Raw genomic sequence first — 18666 nt, 5'->3', positions numbered from 1 at the left:
TGACCCAGCGTCACGGAACGTACCTTCCCTTTATCACCAATCCCCGGGGTAGACCTTCCCGGGATACCACTGTGTGTGTATGTGTGTCTGTGTGCACATGCGTTTGTGTGGCTGGCTGATTGTCTGGCTGGTTGGCTACCTGGCTGGCTGGTTGATTAGCTGGCTGGCTGGTTGACTATGGATCTTTCCGTGTATTTGTTGTGTACTGTACTTGTGTGTCTGTATATGTCTGCATATTTATCTATGCACATCGTGTCTGCATATTTATCTTTGCACATGCATGCGTCACACGTGTATGTATTCATCACTTCCTCAATAAAGAGAGTTGTGGGTCATAGAGAGGTGATCACAAAGAGACATGCCAAGAGAAGGGGCTGATGGGTAATCCTATTCTTGGCAATGAGTTGGTCTATCACATGCTGAGTCTCATGGAAGGACACTACTTAGATATTCCCTTTGAGAGAGAGAGAGAGAGAGAGAGAGAGAGAGAGTGTGTGACTGACTGACTGACTACTTCCTTATCAACCTTGAGTGATTTTGTCTTTGTCTGTGGGGACTTTCATATTTAAAAAATATTTGGCTTCACTGTAATATGTGGCCACAGTCTGGTGGCATTATCATTATTCCACACACACACACATACTGATATAAATCCCACAAAAGGCTTATTAGGTTCAAAAGCTTACAGCAAAGACAAATAACGATCCCTTCCACACTCGCGACTGCAGCTTAATCAATAGGTTCACTTCGCCTTCAAACAGCTGAAGGTAAAGCATCTGATCTCTGCTGCTCTCTCGCAGGGAAGAGGACTCTGAGGCTGTGTCCCAAATGGCAGCCTGTTCTCTATATAGTGCTTTACTTTTGACCAGTGCCCATAGGGGATAGGATGCCATTTGGGACTCAGTCTGAGAAAAGTCACTTTCTTAATCCTCCCACTCTGCTCCCTTGTTAAAAACCACGTCTCTCAGCATGATCCAATCCATATCCTAGATTGGAGTTTTCCAGATTCAGTCTTGTTATAAGGGCAGCTCTGCGTCAATGGCACAAAAAAAAAATCTGTGATTGGTTAAGTTTAGGCAAGTAATGTGATTGGTTGAGATTAGGGTTAAGTATGGGTTTAGTATTTAGTATTTTATTAGGATCCCCATCCCCACAGCTGCTCTTCCTCGGGCCCAACCTGGAGTAAAGTTTGATTAAGAAATTTGGTTCGGTTTAAAAAGTTAAGGGGAAACTCGACTGTGCTCATGGCCTTCCAAGCCTGTCCGAGGTCCAAAACTAATTTGAAGAATCTGTCATTGTTAAATGGTGGTAGCCGAATTAGGATTCTTCCATTTCCCTCAATGGCCATATGTTCATGTTTTCAGGCTTATTTACATTCTGTTATTTCTCTCACACAGAGTCATGTTCTTCCCAGACCTAGGTTCAAATACTATTTGAAATCTTTCAAATACTTTGAATGTTTGCTTTGCCTGCCTGGAATGCCATTTGGGCGGGGTTTACACTTTGGGGACTTTTCTATTGGTTCCTTTGTTGCTGACAAGCTCAATCAATCACAGCAAAAGTGTTTAAAATGATTTCAAGTAGTATTTGAGACCAGGTCTGCTTCTTCCTCCCAAATACATTTTTCTTACCCTTGTTTTACCATCTGGTTGCTCGAGCTGCCCTGAAGCATCAACAGAAATAAATAGCCTTTCCACATAGCATCAGCTCATCAGAAACCAACCGTATGCATGATCGCTCAAAGCATATGGTACTATACATTTCACTACAAGACTGACTGCCATAGCTATAAAGAGCCAATCACACAGCATTCACAACTGCCACTCAAAACACACACTGTAATAGCCATAGTGACACTTTAGGTGTTGTGTTGAATGCAGGCCCGGTGGAACAGTGCCCAGCCAGAATGAATGTGGTGGCCTTGCCACTGTTGACAGCTCACTAATCCAGACAGAGAGCTGCTACTTGGGGCCCCCACCTGTACCGATTGGTTGCCCTTGGCGACAATCAATTCTTTGGGTGGAATAGGAGCAATCAAGCAGGGTTTTATTTACTTGCCAGCTTATTGGTTCGGCAGACGCCATCACCCATGGCAACTGATGTAGACGACTCTGGTTTCATTAGGACTCTCATGGGGATGTAGAGTATTTCGCTGCGCTGAGATGGAGTCAGCCATAGAATTAGAATACTAGAATGGGCATGAACCTTCTTATGATGGGATAAAGGTCAGCCATTTTGGTTTGCCAGTGCTGTGATAAGATATTGATTAAAATAATGAATTTGAAGAATTGATCTGAGCTGTATGTTTGTTAACTGGCTACCCAGACAGATTTAGAGGAATGATTCAATTAATTTTTCAAACAAACTGCCAATATGCCCACATTCCATTCAAACAATACAGTTAATCAATCCATTGTCATACACTGGCTCAAATCAGTTGATGATTTCACAAGTTGTGGATGCAACAAGCACTGATATTGTATCATATAAAAGCACACAGCTTTCAAAGAAAACAAAAATGTAGACATTTCTATTTTAGAGGCTATTGATACGGAAAATGTGTATGACATTTGTATAAACTGTACTTATAATTAAATGAAAATATTTTTGGTTGACAATAATTCTATTACACCATTTCTGATACATCACATGCCTTACCTTTCATTTCCTGCATAAGTAAAAGGATTATGTCTCTACTGCCATTCATTCCAGTTCGACTGGGTTCGGTTTCTCCCTGAACAATATGGCTGCCATTTTCACACCCTTCTGGAACTTTGAGGGTTTATGACATAGCCCCGTCCCCCCCTCTAGTAATTGAATAGGATCTCTATGGAGACAGCAACCTTCTGGTTTGAACAGGTTTTCTTTCCGTTTGCAACATTTTGCAGCCAGTGAAAAACCATTCTCTTTCTTCCCAGTAATGAAGTAAAAGATTGCTACTGTGTAACGTGTGAAACTGCAACAATGCCCCTATAAGTGCATAAGTTTGTTTATATTTGACAGTCTGGTATGGGTTTAGGTCAAGTTACTGTGGTAGGAAATACCATACTATAGTAAATGAAAATGCCCCGAAAACCACATTCCAAAGGCATTTCCCAGCTAGCAAATAATGTTCTGAGAACCATATGTTTCTTAGGTAGGAATTTCACTGCATCAGCATAATGCTTTCTACATGTTTCCTCGTGGTTCTATTTGAATTCATGTTCTCACAACGTTCAGGGAACATTAAGAAACAACGTTCTTCTGTGGCAATCTCAGTACATCAGCATAACATTTTTCTGCAGGTTTCCTCATGGTTCCATTTAAAGTCATGTTTTCAGAACTTTAAGAAAAAATTCCTTTCAAACGGCGAAGAAAACATTAGTAATGTTCAAAGAATAGAATCGTGGAGCAAAGATACCACAGCAAGTTGAAAGTGGCGAGAGCCAGCTTCAGAATCTGTCAGGAGAATCATTACAGTGGAGTCTCATGTGATGGGTACATCCAGTATTGTGGCAGTGGAGTCCTGGAGGACAAGTGTCTTTCAATTGGGGGCAGGACAACAGCACTTTGGACGACTGGCTACAAAACAAGAGAGGGCATCTGGCAAGCCATGTTCTTCTAAAAATCAATGGCTGTAATGTTATTTTGTAACGAATAGCCTCGGGCTTGTTACACCGCATGCTCTCACTAATTTAGACCCAAGCCAAGGTGGGGGAGCTCGGCTCCTGCCCAATTCATGGCCAGCTTTTCATCCTGTGTACACAACAGGCGAACGCAACACATTTCACTATCTCTTAGACAGGTAATGTAAGCTAGCTTATGGACTTTCAGGATGGCTTTCACTCGACCCTGCGTGTTTATAACCGATTACATTGTTGAACTTGAGATAGCTAACGTTAGTAAGCTCCTTCGCTCGGGAGACCTGTACAGGTCGTGGTGGTACCACAGATAGCATTACTTCCAGCTACAGTTGACTGAAAGCATATGGAAAAAAAGCTGGACAGCTCTCCTTGTTATACACAAACACAAATCAACAGTATAACACACATCTACACCCTGTCTAATGTAAACAATAATGACTTTTGTAACCTGTAATGAAGGGTTTACCACACACATAGGTGTGACGAAGCCAGGATCGACTGGGTGTTTCCTCTTATTAGAGGTAGACCCTGCGACACAACAGCTTCTGGGCATTTTTGCGTTATTTGAACGCTTCTAAGGGACCATGGAAAAAAGCCAACTTTGAATGGCGGACTATGAGATGAACCGGGACGTGCCCCGACAAATGAGGGGCTTTGCGTGTTCTAATTTATAACGTGAAGCTGAGTATTAGGATGATAACATCCAAAAGTTTTATTTTTGTTAAGATTTTTTTAAATCTTGGAATCCTTGGAATCTTCTCCTAAAATTCACAAAAATGTTGTGAAACACACCATCTATAACAACCACCACAGAACGTTCCCCTACGGTAATTATTAGGTTCCCAGGTAATGTAATAACGACATTTGTTCTGGGAAACATTCTTGCAACATCAGGTGAATGTTTGATACAAACATTGTGTAAATGTTGTGCTCCCGAGTGGCGCAGCGGTTTTAAGGCACTGCATGTTAGTGCTAGAGGCATCACTACAGACACCCTGGTTTGATTGCAGGCTGTATCCCAACCGGCCGTGATAGGGCGTCGCACAATTGGCCCAGCGTCGTCTGGGTTTGGCCGGTGTAGGCCGTCATTGTAAATAAGAATTTGTCCTTCACTGACTTGCCAAGTTAAATAAAGGTTCAATTCATCATCATCATCAGCACAACGGGACAGTTTTCGGGTTTTTGCAGAACAGGAAGTTCTACACACATCTAGTTCATTTTAATTCCTTCACTAGCACTTATATTCTATTGACATTTATCACTATTTGCAGATGGAAATGTTACGTGTATGGCTTTCCGCCAAAAACATAAAAGTTTGTGAAAGTTAATTTCTCACTTCACTCACAGTGTCTGTGCTCCAACAACAGCATTACAGCCATTCCAGAAAAGTGGGTATTGCTTCATTCGTGTCATAATTGTTTAATACAAGGCCTCTTGATACAATGAAAAGACAGCTAAAGCAAATCACACTAGTTCTATTTAAAATTCATAAGAAATCCATAAAAACAGTATTTTCAATCAAATGTGTTGATTTCTTATTGAAAACCAGGTTTCTTCTCGGGATGGAAGCCCTTCCATCTTGACGGATGACTGGCTAGCAGAGACGTTCGGCGCAGACAAAGGCGTGACTATAATTGCAATCTTGATCATTCCACCTTGGGTCAAAATGGTTAGTTATTACACAGTTTTGACTCCGTCCGCCATCAGGCTGGGATGGATGCCAGGGTATGAAGTCCACTTTGGACCCGTCAGACCACATCCACCTCCCCTCCACGTGGATGTCAGACAGACCCATCCAGGTTCCTCTCTCTGCAGGGTCGAATCTCTGGATCAGGATTCTGATGAACTGGTGTTCTGCCTCACTGTGCACAGAGACCAGGTTTGCTCCCTGAGTCAAACAGTAGGACTCAGCATCAGGCCAGTTCAGTGGTGTAGCGACATACTTATAGCAGCGTCCGTTAAAATCGTACCAGCCCATTGGGCAGGAGTTTTGGGATAGCTCTTCCCCCTGGTAAAGCACAGGAGCACCCAAAGCAAGGCTGTGGAGAAAGGCGACACAGAGGAACACGAACATGTTGCAGAGTGTTGGGCCGGTAGGCAGGCACTATAGGTGAGCTGTGCAGCAGTGGGCCCTGTCCTTTTATTTAATTGAGAGAGGGCAGGGATGCCGGTAGGCTTGACATCATTGGTGGATCACCCCACCAATCCATATACGTGCACATTCTCTGTCTTTGAGTGAATTTTAACCTCTGCCTTTACTAAACTGTTTCATTTTTTGATTTCACTCCAGATCCTAAAAAAAACTCTAAAAGTTTAAGAAGAAAACAATAACATATTTAAGGAAATTAAAAATGATAAAGTTATTTCTCGATTCCCTCACTGAGGGCTTGTGTGAATAAGCTATGCTGCAAAGGCATGACAACTGCCAGATAAGGGGGTATTGCCACATAACCAAGTGGTCATATCAACTCTGCAGCTGTGTTCTTCTCATCATTTCTGTGCCAAGTTTTGGTACAGGGCTATTTGACACTAACAAAGCACACCTAGATAGTATGTTTTACATCTTTGACTTAAGGTAAAAATCTGCCATATTTACTGCTGTTCAATAGTCATTTCAAGTTTCAAGCTTTTTTTGCAATAATTCAGTAGTCAATAATCATGTAAGGTAGAACAAAATCACAAAATATATAAAAATAAGAAATAAGAAAAACACGATAAACTACTGTAAGTAAGCATATACAGGGTCAGTTCCAGTACCATCATAACCCAAAATATAAGGATGGTTTACATCATTGTTTAGGTTTTGTTGTAATTTGAGTCCTTGTCAACAAGCAATGTAGCCCATAGCTTCAAGTTGCTGTCAGGTCTTGCATCCATAGATATATCTAGAAATTTGAGAGTGCTTACATTTCTTTAGCCCTTTTCCTCAGCTTAGCAAATCAAGTGTCAAGGGGTGTCATTTGCTGACCCACAGACTCAGGGTTGTGGCTTTAGCAACAGTCATGTTTTTCTACATGAAAGCTTTTCAGATTGACAAAATAACAGCATATTTTGGAACCATCTTAGACAGTGAGACATAAGACAGTCCGAGAGAGGAAGTGAAATAAAGAGCTATTCTCGTTTAACCTCCCCACAAAAGTGGGTGGCCTGTTTGACATAGTGAGGCACAACTGATGAGGATAAAGAGTAGCAGTGTGTGTGTGTGTGTTCTCTATAATTCAGAGCTTTTCAATCTGGTCTGCATGTCGTGCGGTGCACACGTCTGTGTTCCTCCCTCCTCCGACTGTTAGTCTGTCGACCCCTCTTCAAGTTCGCGTTTGTCTCTCTTAGTAATGCGTCTCTAGTTGGTCGAGTGCTTTTGCCCCGATAGGTTGGTCATTCCTTGCATCTCACCTTTGTTGCTACTTACTCAGTGCTTGTCATTTTCAGAGTCATTAGGAGACTGACAAATATCTGATTCTGGATCAGTGGTAGGGGAATCTACTTCCATTTCATCAGGTTCTTTACTGACAGTGAATTGTGATGGTGATAGAATATAGTACACTGCCACCTATTGGTGACAAACACTCAGAGAATCCTTTGTAATTTTGAAGTGTCCCATATAATAAATAAATGGATATTGCACAAATGAATGAACGAATGAATGAATGAACAAATGAACGAATGGACAAACCAAGTGGTGTCTCCTCTGCATCCTCTGACCAAATTATTCCATTCACTCTGTCTGGTTTCCTACCAGCTGTTGAATGGCTCCGCTGAGTTGATTAGAATCCCATTCTAGCATAGAGGACAGCACAAGGAGAAATGACAGTTTGCCATATTTAAGTGGTAGAAAGGAGGTCTATATGCACCAACCAGGATCCCTCAGATGAAGAGGAATAGCCTCTTCATCTGAGGTTTAGATAGGCCTACTATTTATTTCTATTTTTGCCAACTCCATATAAATATTTCTGTTCTATAACAAAAGGTATGTATTTCAGATAATATTTATATTATTTTGTTCCTTAGACATATTGCATCTCGTTTGTAACATAGCTTACGGAAGGGAAAAAATAGGCCCACATAAAATAGTTTCACTTTTTACATTTTTTAAATGCAATAGAGAATCTTTATTATGTATTAAATGTATGAAAACCTTATTTTGGTGGCAAAAAAATGAAAAGGGGTGTCCCCTACTGGGTTCCCCCGAACTTCATTTCCTGTCTGAACACTGAACTATGGAAGTGTAGCGTATGGATCAGCAGCTCAAACATCTTTTAAAAAAGCTTGATGTAATCCAGGCACAAGACCTAGATATGTTATGTTGTGATATGTTGTGGAGCAGTCAGGACCTCCCCGGTGGCAGCGCTGCAGGTAGAGTTGGGAGAGATTTTTTTATTTTTATTTGTATTTATCTGTTATTTTTCCAGGTAAGTTGACTGAGAACACGTTCTCATTTGCAGCAACGACCTGGGGAACAGTTACAGGGGAGAGGAGGGGGATGAATGAGCCAATTGAAAACTACCATTAAAGTTGAGATGACAACAACTAACCATGATATAATGGGTAAATCTTCAAGGATATAAGGGTACACATACTACACATAAGGTGCTCCTAGAGTGCTGGGAGCATGAACGAGATCTGAATAGAAGTTCTGGCTGGATAGGTAAGAGATGGGAATGGGATTGTTTGGGAAGGAGTTCAGCCTCTTTCTGCTATTCCACCTTGGTTGTTCCCTCAGCCAATGATATACCTAGGGTTGCCTGAGAGGGTAAGAGATGTTGAGGAAGGATCCGGCTTTAAACTTCTTCACAACAGTATCTCGGACCTGCCTGGTGTGTTCCTTGTTCTTCATGATGCTCTCTGCGCTTTTAACGGACCTCTGAGACTATCACAGTGCAGGTGCATTTATACGGAGACTTGATTACACACAGGTGGATTGTATTTATCATCATTAGTCATTTAGGTCAACATTGGATCATTCAGAGATCCTCACTGAACTTCTGGAGAGAGTTTGCTGCACTGAAAGTAAAGGGGCTGAATAATTTTGCCCGCCCAATTTTTCAGTTTTTGATTTGTTAAAAAAGTTTGAAATATCCAATAAATGTCATTCCACTTCCTGATTGTGTCCCACTTGTTGTTGATTCTTCACAAAAAAATACAGTTTTATATCTTTATGTTTGAAGCCTGAAATGTGGCAAAAGGTCGCAAAGTTCAAGGGGGCTGAATACTTTCGCAAGGCACTGTATATACTGAACAAAAATATAAATGCAACATGCAACAAACTCTACTGAGTTACAGTTCATATAAGGAAACCAGTCAATTGAAAGAAATGAATTAAGCCCTAATCTATGGATTGTACATGACTGGGCAGGGGAGTAACCATGAGTGGGCCTGGGAGGGCATAGACCCTCCCATTTGGCAGTCAGGCCCACCCAGTGAGTTTTCCTTTATTTCAGACAGAAATACTCCTCAGCCTCCCACCTGCAACTGGATTCTGGACTTCCAGACGGGCCGCCCCCAGGTGGTAAGGGTAGGCAACAACACATCTGCCATGCTGATCCTCAACACTGGGGCCCCTCGGGTGTGTGCTTAGTACCCTCCTGTACTCCCTATTCACCCACGACTGCGTGGGCAAGCACAACTCCAACAACATCATTAAGTTTTCTGACGACACAACAGTGGTAGGCCTGATCACCGACAACGATGAGACAGCCAATAGGGAGGAGGTCAGAGACCTGGCAGTGTGGTCAGAGACCTCAATGTGAGCAAGACAAAGGAGCTGATCGTGGACTACAGGAAAAGGAGGGCGGAACAGGCCCCCATTAACATCAACGGGGCTGTAGTGGAGTGGGTCGAAAATGTCAAGTTCCTTGGTGTCCACATTATAAACAAACTATCATGACCCAAACACACCAAGACAGTAGTGAAGAGGCAACGACAACACCTTTTCCCCCTCAGGAGACTGAAAGATTTGGCATGGGTCCCCAGATCCTCAAAAGGTTCTGCAGCTGCACCATCGAGAGCATCCTGACCGGTTGCATCACCGCCTGGTATGGCAACTGCTCTGCATCCGAACATAAGGTGCTACAGAGGGTTTTGCGTACGGCCCAGTACATCACTGGCGCCAAGATTCCTGCCTTCCAGGACCTATATACTAGGCGGTGTCAGAGGAAGGCCCAAAACATTGTCAAAGACTCCAGTCACTCAAGTCATAGACTATTCTCTCTGCTACCGCACTGCAAGCGGTACCGGAGCGCCAAGTCTAGGTCCAAAAGGCTCCTTCCTAGCTTCTACCCCCAAGTCATAAGACTGCTGAACAATTGATCAAATGGCCACCCGGACTATGTACATTTACCCCTACATCTACAAATAACCTCGACTAACCTGTACCCCCGCACATTGACTTGGTACCGGTAGCCCCTGTATATAGCCTCTTTACTGTTATTTATTGTGTTACTTTTTTATTTTATTACTTTTGTTTATTTAGTAAATATTTTCTTAACTCTATTTCTTTAATTGCATGGTTGGTTAAGGGCTTGTTGTATTGATCATACTGTTTAATCAGCTTCTTGATATGCCACACCTGTCAGGTGGATGGATTATCTTGGCAAAAGAGAAATCCTCACAAACTTTTTCCCCCCACTGGTCATGATCCCCTCCATAATTGTAGCAAGACTGTTCTTCACTCCGCTCTTCTATATACTCCACCTGTCTGCACACACTTGAAACATGGCCAAATTGTTATGTTATTTTACACTGTAGTGGTGTAGAGACAAAATATCTTTCTGCATACCTCATATACCCCAGCGAGCGTTACCACATGCATAGGAAGTTGCTCACCATAAAAACAAAACAATAGAACCAACAAACCTTCTTCCTTTCTTCCATCCACCATGCAGGGATTCACGTCACAAGGTTTTCCTCTTTTAATAGAAAAGGACTCAAGGAAATGTGTAAGTCACCCAGTGAAATTCTACTTGAGGAGGTCTAAGAGAGAGAGGGAAGAAGAGGGAGAGCTTGAGTCAGATAAAAAATGGTGGGAAAAAAGGGAGATGGTTTGTTAAAAAGAAGAAAGTTAGAAAGTGTAAGCAGAGGGGGCTGAAGACAGGAGGAGAAATGGAAGTGAATGAGGGTGAAGTATCGGAGGTGGTAGGTGCAGTGAAGTTATATGAGACCTGGGTATGCACCGAGGATCAGGAGAAAGATGAGTCTGTGACAGTGGGAGTGAAGTTTATGGAAAACGTGGACTCTTGCCTTTTGGCTGATCCATTTGTGGTTTCACGGTGGGTGAAAAACTTGTTGGGTCATGTGGAATCGGTGAGGGTAACCAGAAGTTGTCTAGTGATAATTGTTTGCGTTTCTGTTGGTCAGAGGGAGAATGAGCTCGGAATAAAATGAATGTGAGCAAGAAAAGTGAATTGTTTTGTTCTCAAGAAATGGGCACTAATGAAAGGAGTAGCAGTAAATAAAAAAAGTTGACCAGCTGAGGGGAAAGATTCCCGGTGTATGTGATTCTCGTCATTTGATGAGACGCAGACAGGGTGGCGAGAGTGGGGAACAGAACATTTTGAAGTTGAGTCTTTGCCTGACAAAGTGAAGTTAGGATATATAAGTTATCCTGTACGAACGTATGTGTCGAATTCATTACGATGTTACAGGTGTCAAGCTTATGGACATGTGGCAGCAGTGTGTGGGAGCGAGGGTCCAAGGTGTGAGAAGTGTGCAGAAGGGCATGAAACAAAGGAATGTGTAGCATTGGGGAAAGTAGTGGAATGTGTTCATTGTAGGGGTGCCCGTGGAGCTGGGGATCAGAAATGTCCCGTGCGAGAGAGGCAGGTTGAGGTTTCCAGGGTTAGCGTAGAGCAGACGTTGTCATATGCAGAGGCAGTGAAGAAAGTAGAGGAAGGTGGGTTAAGGAGGAGGAGTGGTGAGAGTAGTAGAGATATACCAGTACAGAGGGAGAGGCCAAAAAGTGATATAAGTTTCAGTACGATTGGATATTTAGCATTTATAGCAATGGTTATCAAATGTACTGCAGGGATGGAATGGAAGCCGCAGAAAATTGAGGTTGTGGTGTTACCTGCAGAGAGGTATTTGGGTGTGTGAGACTTACAGGGTGTGATGGCATGAGGTAGGAATAAATACATTTAATTAGTGGAGTAGGGGGGTGTTAATTTTTATTTTATATAATTTTGAAATTAGTGAGTGTAGTGTTAGATGGTAGGGTATTTATTTAGTATATTTTTATTTTCCAAGCAAATTATAAGGGAGTTGTACTCCAGTCTCGTAGGTGGCGGTAATGCAACAAATTGGATGCCAACCGCCGTTAAACCTCATAAAAACCTCGGGAAAACCTTTGTTTATTATTTTCAAGATGGCGGCGGGAATGTATTTAGAACATTACCTTGACAGTAAGATAGTTTCCTTTTTTCATGTTTTATTCGTGAAATAATGTAGAATCCTACTAAAATATAGTGTAATGGAATTTGTTTGTGTATTTTTGTTTTACTTGCACGCATAGCTACTCCCAGAACCAGTACCAGGGCTTGAGGAGACAAGAAGCCCAGTTACTGGTTCAGCTAACGTTACTACATAAAAAAGCCCAGGGCAAGAGACAAAGAGCACGCGAGAAAGCTAACTTACGTTAGCTAAGTTAGCGCGCCTGCAACCCAAGTTAGCTAGATGGCCAGCTAACAAAGCGGTGCATAATTATACCGTTCTTGATCGACTCTAAATTACTTTGTTATATCGTAGGGTTCTATTCAGTGGTATCCCCACGTTTACGTAATAACAGTTATACATATTTATAGACCAGCATTGACAATTTTAGTAACATTACCTAACACACACAAGAAGCTAGCAATGTTGCAGCCCACTGACGCTGATAATACATACTGATGTATTTGATTTGGAACCCGGTATATAACGTGATATACTGTACAACCTTGTTTTTCTAGGTATAGAAAATCTGCCGTTTGAGCTACAGAGGAATTTCACTCTTATGAGAGACCTGGACACACGGACAGAGGGTGAGACACTCACACAGATCTGATATTATGATTGTTGCTGCTATCATAACAGGTAAATAGAAAACACTTATCCAGAGTGTCTAGGCAAAAGTCAGAAGTCAGCGTGCATGTAGCCCATGTGATGGTTGTATCCACAATTGACTATAAATTCATTCATCTCTTTCTCTCAGATCTGAAAGGGCAGATAGACTCTTTGGCTCGTGAGTACACGTCAAACACACACACCCTCTCCTCTGAGCAGAAGCTCTCCCTGCTCCGGCAGATCCAGCAGTCATATGGCAAGTGTAAAGAGTTTGGAGATGATAAGGTCCAACTGGCCATGCAGACCTATGAGATGGTGAGTAGGATCTTAAGATGGATACAGTAGATTGGGAATAGAAGTGCTGCTTGGGGTCCATACTAGTAATGAGGAAAGGGAAGGTGCTCCTTGGAGAGAGGTTTACCTCAGGTTGCAGGTAAGCTTTACATAGTGAAATGTGTGTTATATTCTCAGTTAGCATGTTTGATGCAGCTGGAAATGGAAATGTTGACTACTTTCTGCTTTGACTCTGATTAGTTAGCCTAGGCAAGTTAAAATGTCTATCATTTCTACATGTAATGTCTCAGTCAGTCCTGTTATTCATTGTGACCCCTCAGGTGGACAAACACATTCGCAGGCTGGACACAGACCTGGCCCGCTTCGAGGCAGACCTGAAGGAGAAAAAGATTGAGAGCACAGACTATGACTCAACCTCCAGTAAGGGAATCAAGAGTAAGTTCTGTTCAGACACTTTGTGCTCATTTTCATTAAATTTTGTCCCTTCAACCCAAATGTGACTTTTTAGTGTTGTCTCATTGACGTTTCAACCCTATGTATAGATAGCTGTGAATTGGGCCATGTTCATTATGGCATGCAATGGAAAAGATTTAGCAAAAACAAACATTTGCTTATTCTTATTGGACAAGTCCAGGGAGTCCCTCCTTATTTATTTTATTAGTCTATTTTCTTCTGTTTGGTGCTTAATAAACAACCCAGGTAAGCTCAAAATGTGTCCATAGCCTAAAAAGTTTTGTCTTTTTTCAGGTGAGCTCAGGGGGCCAAAAGAGAAGAAGGTGGCTCGCACAAGGTTAAAGGTGAAGTCAGATGACGACTGCAGCCCCAAAAGCGGACAGAAGAAAGTCAAACTAACACAAGCGTATGTACACTTAAAACATACGTTTCATAGGCTGATGCTTTGTATGAGGGATGCACGATATATTGGTGAACATATTGGAACCGGACGATATTACCTAAAAATGCCAACATCGGTATCAGCCCGACGTTAATAACCGATGTCAAAGCTACCGTGCATACCTATATAACGTAAGTACATGATGTAATAACGCCACGTAAAATGTAGCGCTACACGTGCAACACAGCATTCCTAACCTAGCCCACACAATGTCTGCTGCGTGGATCGAGCAGTCATTTGAAAGAGTAACAAAATTTCAGCGAGACAACTCAAAGGCGAAATCCATTAAAGCCAAGATAATGGAATTCATTGCCCTTGACAATCAACCGTTCTCTGTCGTGGTTGATGTTGGCTTTCGCCGACTGGTCGAGCACCGGTACACAATACCAAGTGTGCTATTTTTCAGATGTTGCCCTACCGGAGTTAATGTAATCTGTATATATATATATGTATCTCTCACGTCGCTCTACAAAAATGTAGGACCAACGGGTGTTCCTACCATGAGACAGCATTTAAAAATACTGTAGAAGATCAACTGAAACGGATCAGAGGCTCTGGGACCCCACAGGGTCACTGCTATTAGCTTCACGACATACTATGGAATGCCGTTTGGGTCTTTGCGTGTCATAAAAGATACAGTAGCACTGTCAAAGCTGGACAAAAAAGTCTGCAAACACCGGCCACAAACGATGTGTTTACAATACCGCGTTGGCAATAAAGCATTATTTGATCAACCGCAACTTCTGGGGTAGTTAACTTTAGCTTGGTACCTAGCTAGCATCAATACAACCAGCCTGAAAACAATGACCAGTAGAAACTGCAGTCCTTTTCATTATTCTTCACAATGATTTATGAATCCTTGTGACTAAGTGTGGTTGTTTGCCTATTGAAATTGAACTTCAGATCCATGAAAATAAATAGCTAGCTAGCTACTTAACCCTGTTGCCCAAAGCTAACATTATAAGCAGCCAGCTAGCTTCATCTGGCTAGTGATGCTCGTTATAACCATAACCAGGTTATGTGTTGTGAAGTTAGCCACAATAAGGATTAAGCACAATAGTGGAATTTGTGGTTTGCCTTCAAAATAAAAGTATGTCGTTGACAGTGATGCAAATGAATACAAATAGTAGAATTATGCCATACTTTTATTTTTGAAGGCTAACCGCAAAGTCGACTCTTGTGGCTAATCCTTATTGTGGCTAGCTTTACAACTCCCGTGAATCTAACCGAAATGTGCTTTTCTGGTCTTCTCTCACTACATATCTTGCAGCAGCTTCTGATGCAGTACATCTCTTCCTCTCAGTATTCATCCCCATTGTCCTCCCTTGTGCTTAGGCCTGAGTTCACAGCCCCTACAGTGAACTTTGGGAACGTCCACCCCTCGGATGTGCTGGACATGCCCGTGGACCCCAACGAGCCCACCTACTGCCTGTGTCACCAAGTGTCCTACGGAGAGATGATTGGCTGTGACAACACAGACGTGAGTCCACAGCTTTCTGCCAATGACGATCTAGTGGTACATGAGCACTAGGTCCAGAGTTGAGGTCAGTTCTTTCAATTCAGGAAGGAAACTGACATTCCAATTCCCTTTTTTTCTCATAGAGAGAAGCAATGACATCACGTCCTGAGATGACGGAATTGAAATGAACCCCAACCCTGATTGGGTCAACTATTCACTATGATCCAAATCCTAACCTGATATCTGGGCACTAGAATGTTCCTACAAAAATACCACATTGACATGAATGTGTGATTTTACCTAAAAGTTTGATTTATAAAATAGTGTTGAGAAATGAGCGATGGCTTTGGAATTTTTGGCACTTAAATCAAAGATGAATTAAGTAAAACCTAAATAAAGGCTAGTTCCTTTTGTCCCACTAGAGGGCAGTAAAGCATTATAAAAGTCTCTCCCGGCACTAATAGAATACTAAGCAGAATGTATTGTGTTGGACTCATTGCAGTGCTCCATTGAGTGGTTCCACTTCGCCTGCGTGGGGCTGACAACAAAACCCAGAGGAAAATGGTAAGTCAAGAAAGAGATGGAAATCAGGAATTTAGGATTGGAAAATATGGATTTTTCACCTATAACATGGAAGAGATCAAGACCCTGAACGTAGCACCATTTATCTCTCACCCTTTCTTTTCTCTTTTCCTCTATCGTTTCTTACGCCCAGGTACTGTCCAAGGTGTACTCAGGAGAGGAAGAAAAAATGAGCCCAGAGACAATCATAACCAACAATCATAACGCTAGAGTTTACAAAGGAGGGTTCAGTGTTTTGTATTGGAACATGGGGAAACCCTCCATAAACACTAACATGGACCCCACAGGGTCATGTTTAATAGGTCACACTGTCGCAAATTGTCAAAACCAAAATGAGCATTTCCTATTGGGCAAGTCCAGAGTAGCCCCTTCCCTGTATCAGTCTATATTCTTCAGCTCAGTGTCTAATGAACACGACCCCCCACCCCCACACACACACACAGTATTAGGGTCCTGCTGGTCTGCCATCCTGTATAATTCTCTTTGTTAAACAGAAAGAAGCTATGATGGACATTTGACAGAGGTGAAGTTAGACGTTCCCCAATCATGACTATTATGTTGCATTTTATTTTAGAACTTTTTTTGACGGTTGCTTTAATGCCTTTATATGCAGAGTAATACAGGGACGTATACCCTTATTTTACAGCCAGTGGTTCTATATGGCTCTCAGCCACTCGGTTGCTTCATGACAGACTAACAGCGACTCCTACTGGATGCTTTTATACTGAACACTATTCAGCCCTGATACACGCAGATCACATGTTAACTCTTATTTTCCAACTGTTATCTTAATTCACCCCTGGTTATTTCCATATCAGACTTTTGGGGGACAGAACATTTATTGATTAAGCAGAGTCATTGATTTAGTTGATATATTTGACTCAATGAGAATATACAGATCTAGATGTCCTAGTTCAGAATGCAGTCGGAAGCAAACTGGACAGAATTTCTCTCGCACATTCGCTTAAACAGCAATGACCTGAATTGCAGGTTGTTTGCACAAAATTAGCGCTGGAAATGGAATTGCTTAAAGGAATGTAGATGCTAACACTTTCAAATATATATGGATATTTTGATAGGCCCCAACTCACATCATTCAACAATGTCCTGTATATTTCTATTATGGAGAGGCATATCTTTGACTGGCTGTGTTTATGAAGAGCCTTATTGATCATTACTGTAAGAATAAGAATTTAAATGTGCTTAAAAGTATCAGAGTTACCTGATACTTTGCCCAGTAGGTTTTGACTGGTGCCTCAAGAATATTATTTCAAGTTAAACTAATGAACATTTATTTTGTTGCCATTTACTTTTTGTATTCAAAGTGTAATTGAATACTGTGCTGAAACATTGGGTGCTGTTTTTGGTGTTTTTCCATTAAGCAATAAAGCTTTAAAAAAATAAATAGTAAAATGACATTTGTTTCTAGAAGTTGCTATATTCTCATTAGCTTAACATGTGTATTCCTGCTGTATTTCCTGCATGTAATATATTTTTGGCCCAATGTGCGAGATGTCTAAAAGATAGACACATCTTTGCATGGATAGTATTGACAATATCAATCTGACGTCATCCAATAGTTTATCACTCTAATATGTTCTTTCCTTTGACCCACTGTTATTTTGGTAGACATCAAATAACTTCATAAGTCCAACATTGTACACAGCTGACCCATTCCCTAAGCTGACCCATTCCCTAAGTGTTAAATCCCTGTACTATTTCAAATCCCATCACCCCCACTCCAGTGCAATCTGACTAAAAGTCTCATCACTGCTCTATCATAGACCATAGCATGTCCTGTGCTTTCCAAAATTCCAGAAGGTGTCCATCTTCCCTTTTTCACATGACACTAGTGAATCATATAAAATAAATGTGCATATAGAGGCAACTGCCAAAATAAAGGAAACACTTGTGTGAATGAGGGAGACAAAGTATATTGAAAGCAGGTGCTTCCACACAGGTGTTGTTCCTGAGAAATTCCTAAGCAAGTAACATTCCATGATGCTTAGGGTCATGTATAAAAATGCTGGGCAGGCCCAGTTGCCCATTATTTTGGCCACAATGGCTATACCCCCATCACTGGGCCCGAGTGGTCACTGAATAGTCTGATGAGCATAGAAACAATGTAAACCGTAAGCCATGGCGGTCTCGGTCACGACATCTTAACCCAATTGAACACTTATAGGACATTCTGGAGCAGTGCCTGATACGTTTTCCACGCCATCAACAAAATTATTGCATTTCTTGTGGAAGAATTTTGGAAGGATGCGACACCAGAGTTCCAGATACTAATGTGAAGGTACATTGAAGCTTTTCTGGCTCATGATGGCAGAATGCCCTATTAAGACTGGGGCGGCAGGTAGCCTAGAGGTTAGAGCGTTGGGCCAGTAACTGAAAAGTTTCTAGATCGAATCCCTGAGCTGACAAGGTAAAAATCTGTCATTCTGCCCCTGAACAAGGCAGTTAACCCACTGTTCCTAGGCCGTCATTGTAAATAAGAATTTGTTCTTAACTGACTTGCCTAGTTAAATAATACCAATATTGGTGTTAGTTTTATTTTGGCAGTTACCTGTAAGTGGAAGGTGTTTATGGGTGGAGATTATTAGGAATTGTTTTGTTTATCATGTATACAGTACCATTCTAAATTTTGGACTCCTACTTATTCAAGGGTTTTTCTTTTATTTGTACTATTTTATACATTGTAGCATAATAGTGAAGATATCAAAACTATGAAATAACACATGGAATTAGTAACCAAAAAAAGTGTTAAAATCAAAATA

At 41.6% G+C, this 18666-nt stretch overlaps 1 protein-coding gene across 3 annotated transcripts; it reads left to right on the top strand.

Moving 5' to 3' along the window:
• The first annotated feature begins 11961 nt into the window (after positions 1–11961).
• LOC135550003 (inhibitor of growth protein 4-like) lies at positions 11962–17304 on the top strand. Of its 3 annotated transcripts, none has more exons than XR_010457050.1 (8): positions 11962–12016; positions 12563–12634; positions 12805–12971; positions 13271–13385; positions 13698–13809; positions 15181–15325; positions 15448–15868; positions 16020–17304. XR_010457050.1 is itself a non-coding variant. In XM_064980423.1 (8 exons), exons 1-8 carry the CDS (start codon positions 11980–11982, stop codon positions 16057–16059), a joined length of 750 nt encoding a protein of 249 aa, XP_064836495.1. In that variant the 5' UTR covers positions 11962–11979; the 3' UTR covers positions 16060–17304. The 3 variants fall into 3 exon arrangements, 2 of the variants coding, with proteins under 2 accessions (XP_064836495.1, XP_064836496.1); XM_064980423.1 differs by having other exon boundaries at positions 15807–15868; XM_064980424.1 differs by lacking the exon at positions 11962–12016 and having other exon boundaries at positions 12596–12686; positions 15807–15868.
• Positions 17305–18666: the final 1362 nt, after the last annotated feature.

The sequence above is a fragment of the Oncorhynchus masou genome, chromosome 12 (genome assembly GCF_036934945.1).
Source record: "Oncorhynchus masou masou isolate Uvic2021 chromosome 12, UVic_Omas_1.1, whole genome shotgun sequence".
Classification (NCBI taxonomy): domain Eukaryota; kingdom Metazoa; phylum Chordata; class Actinopteri; order Salmoniformes; family Salmonidae; genus Oncorhynchus; species Oncorhynchus masou.
The sequence above is the reverse complement of the archived record's forward strand: the minus strand, read 5'-3'. Positions and strand labels throughout refer to the sequence as shown.

Excerpts from the sequence above, each read along its gene's own strand:
- LOC135550003 (XM_064980423.1), top strand. The coding sequence starts at position 11,980 with ATGGCGGCGGGAATGTATTTAGAACATTACCTTGACA. Across the intron at positions 13,386-13,697 it reads CTCCAGTAAGGGAATCAAGA|GTGAGCTCAGGGGGCCAAAA; the intron begins GTAAGTTCTGTT and ends GTCTTTTTTCAG. Across the intron at positions 13,810-15,180 it reads AAAGTCAAACTAACACAAGC|GCCTGAGTTCACAGCCCCTA; the intron begins GTATGTACACTT and ends CCTTGTGCTTAG.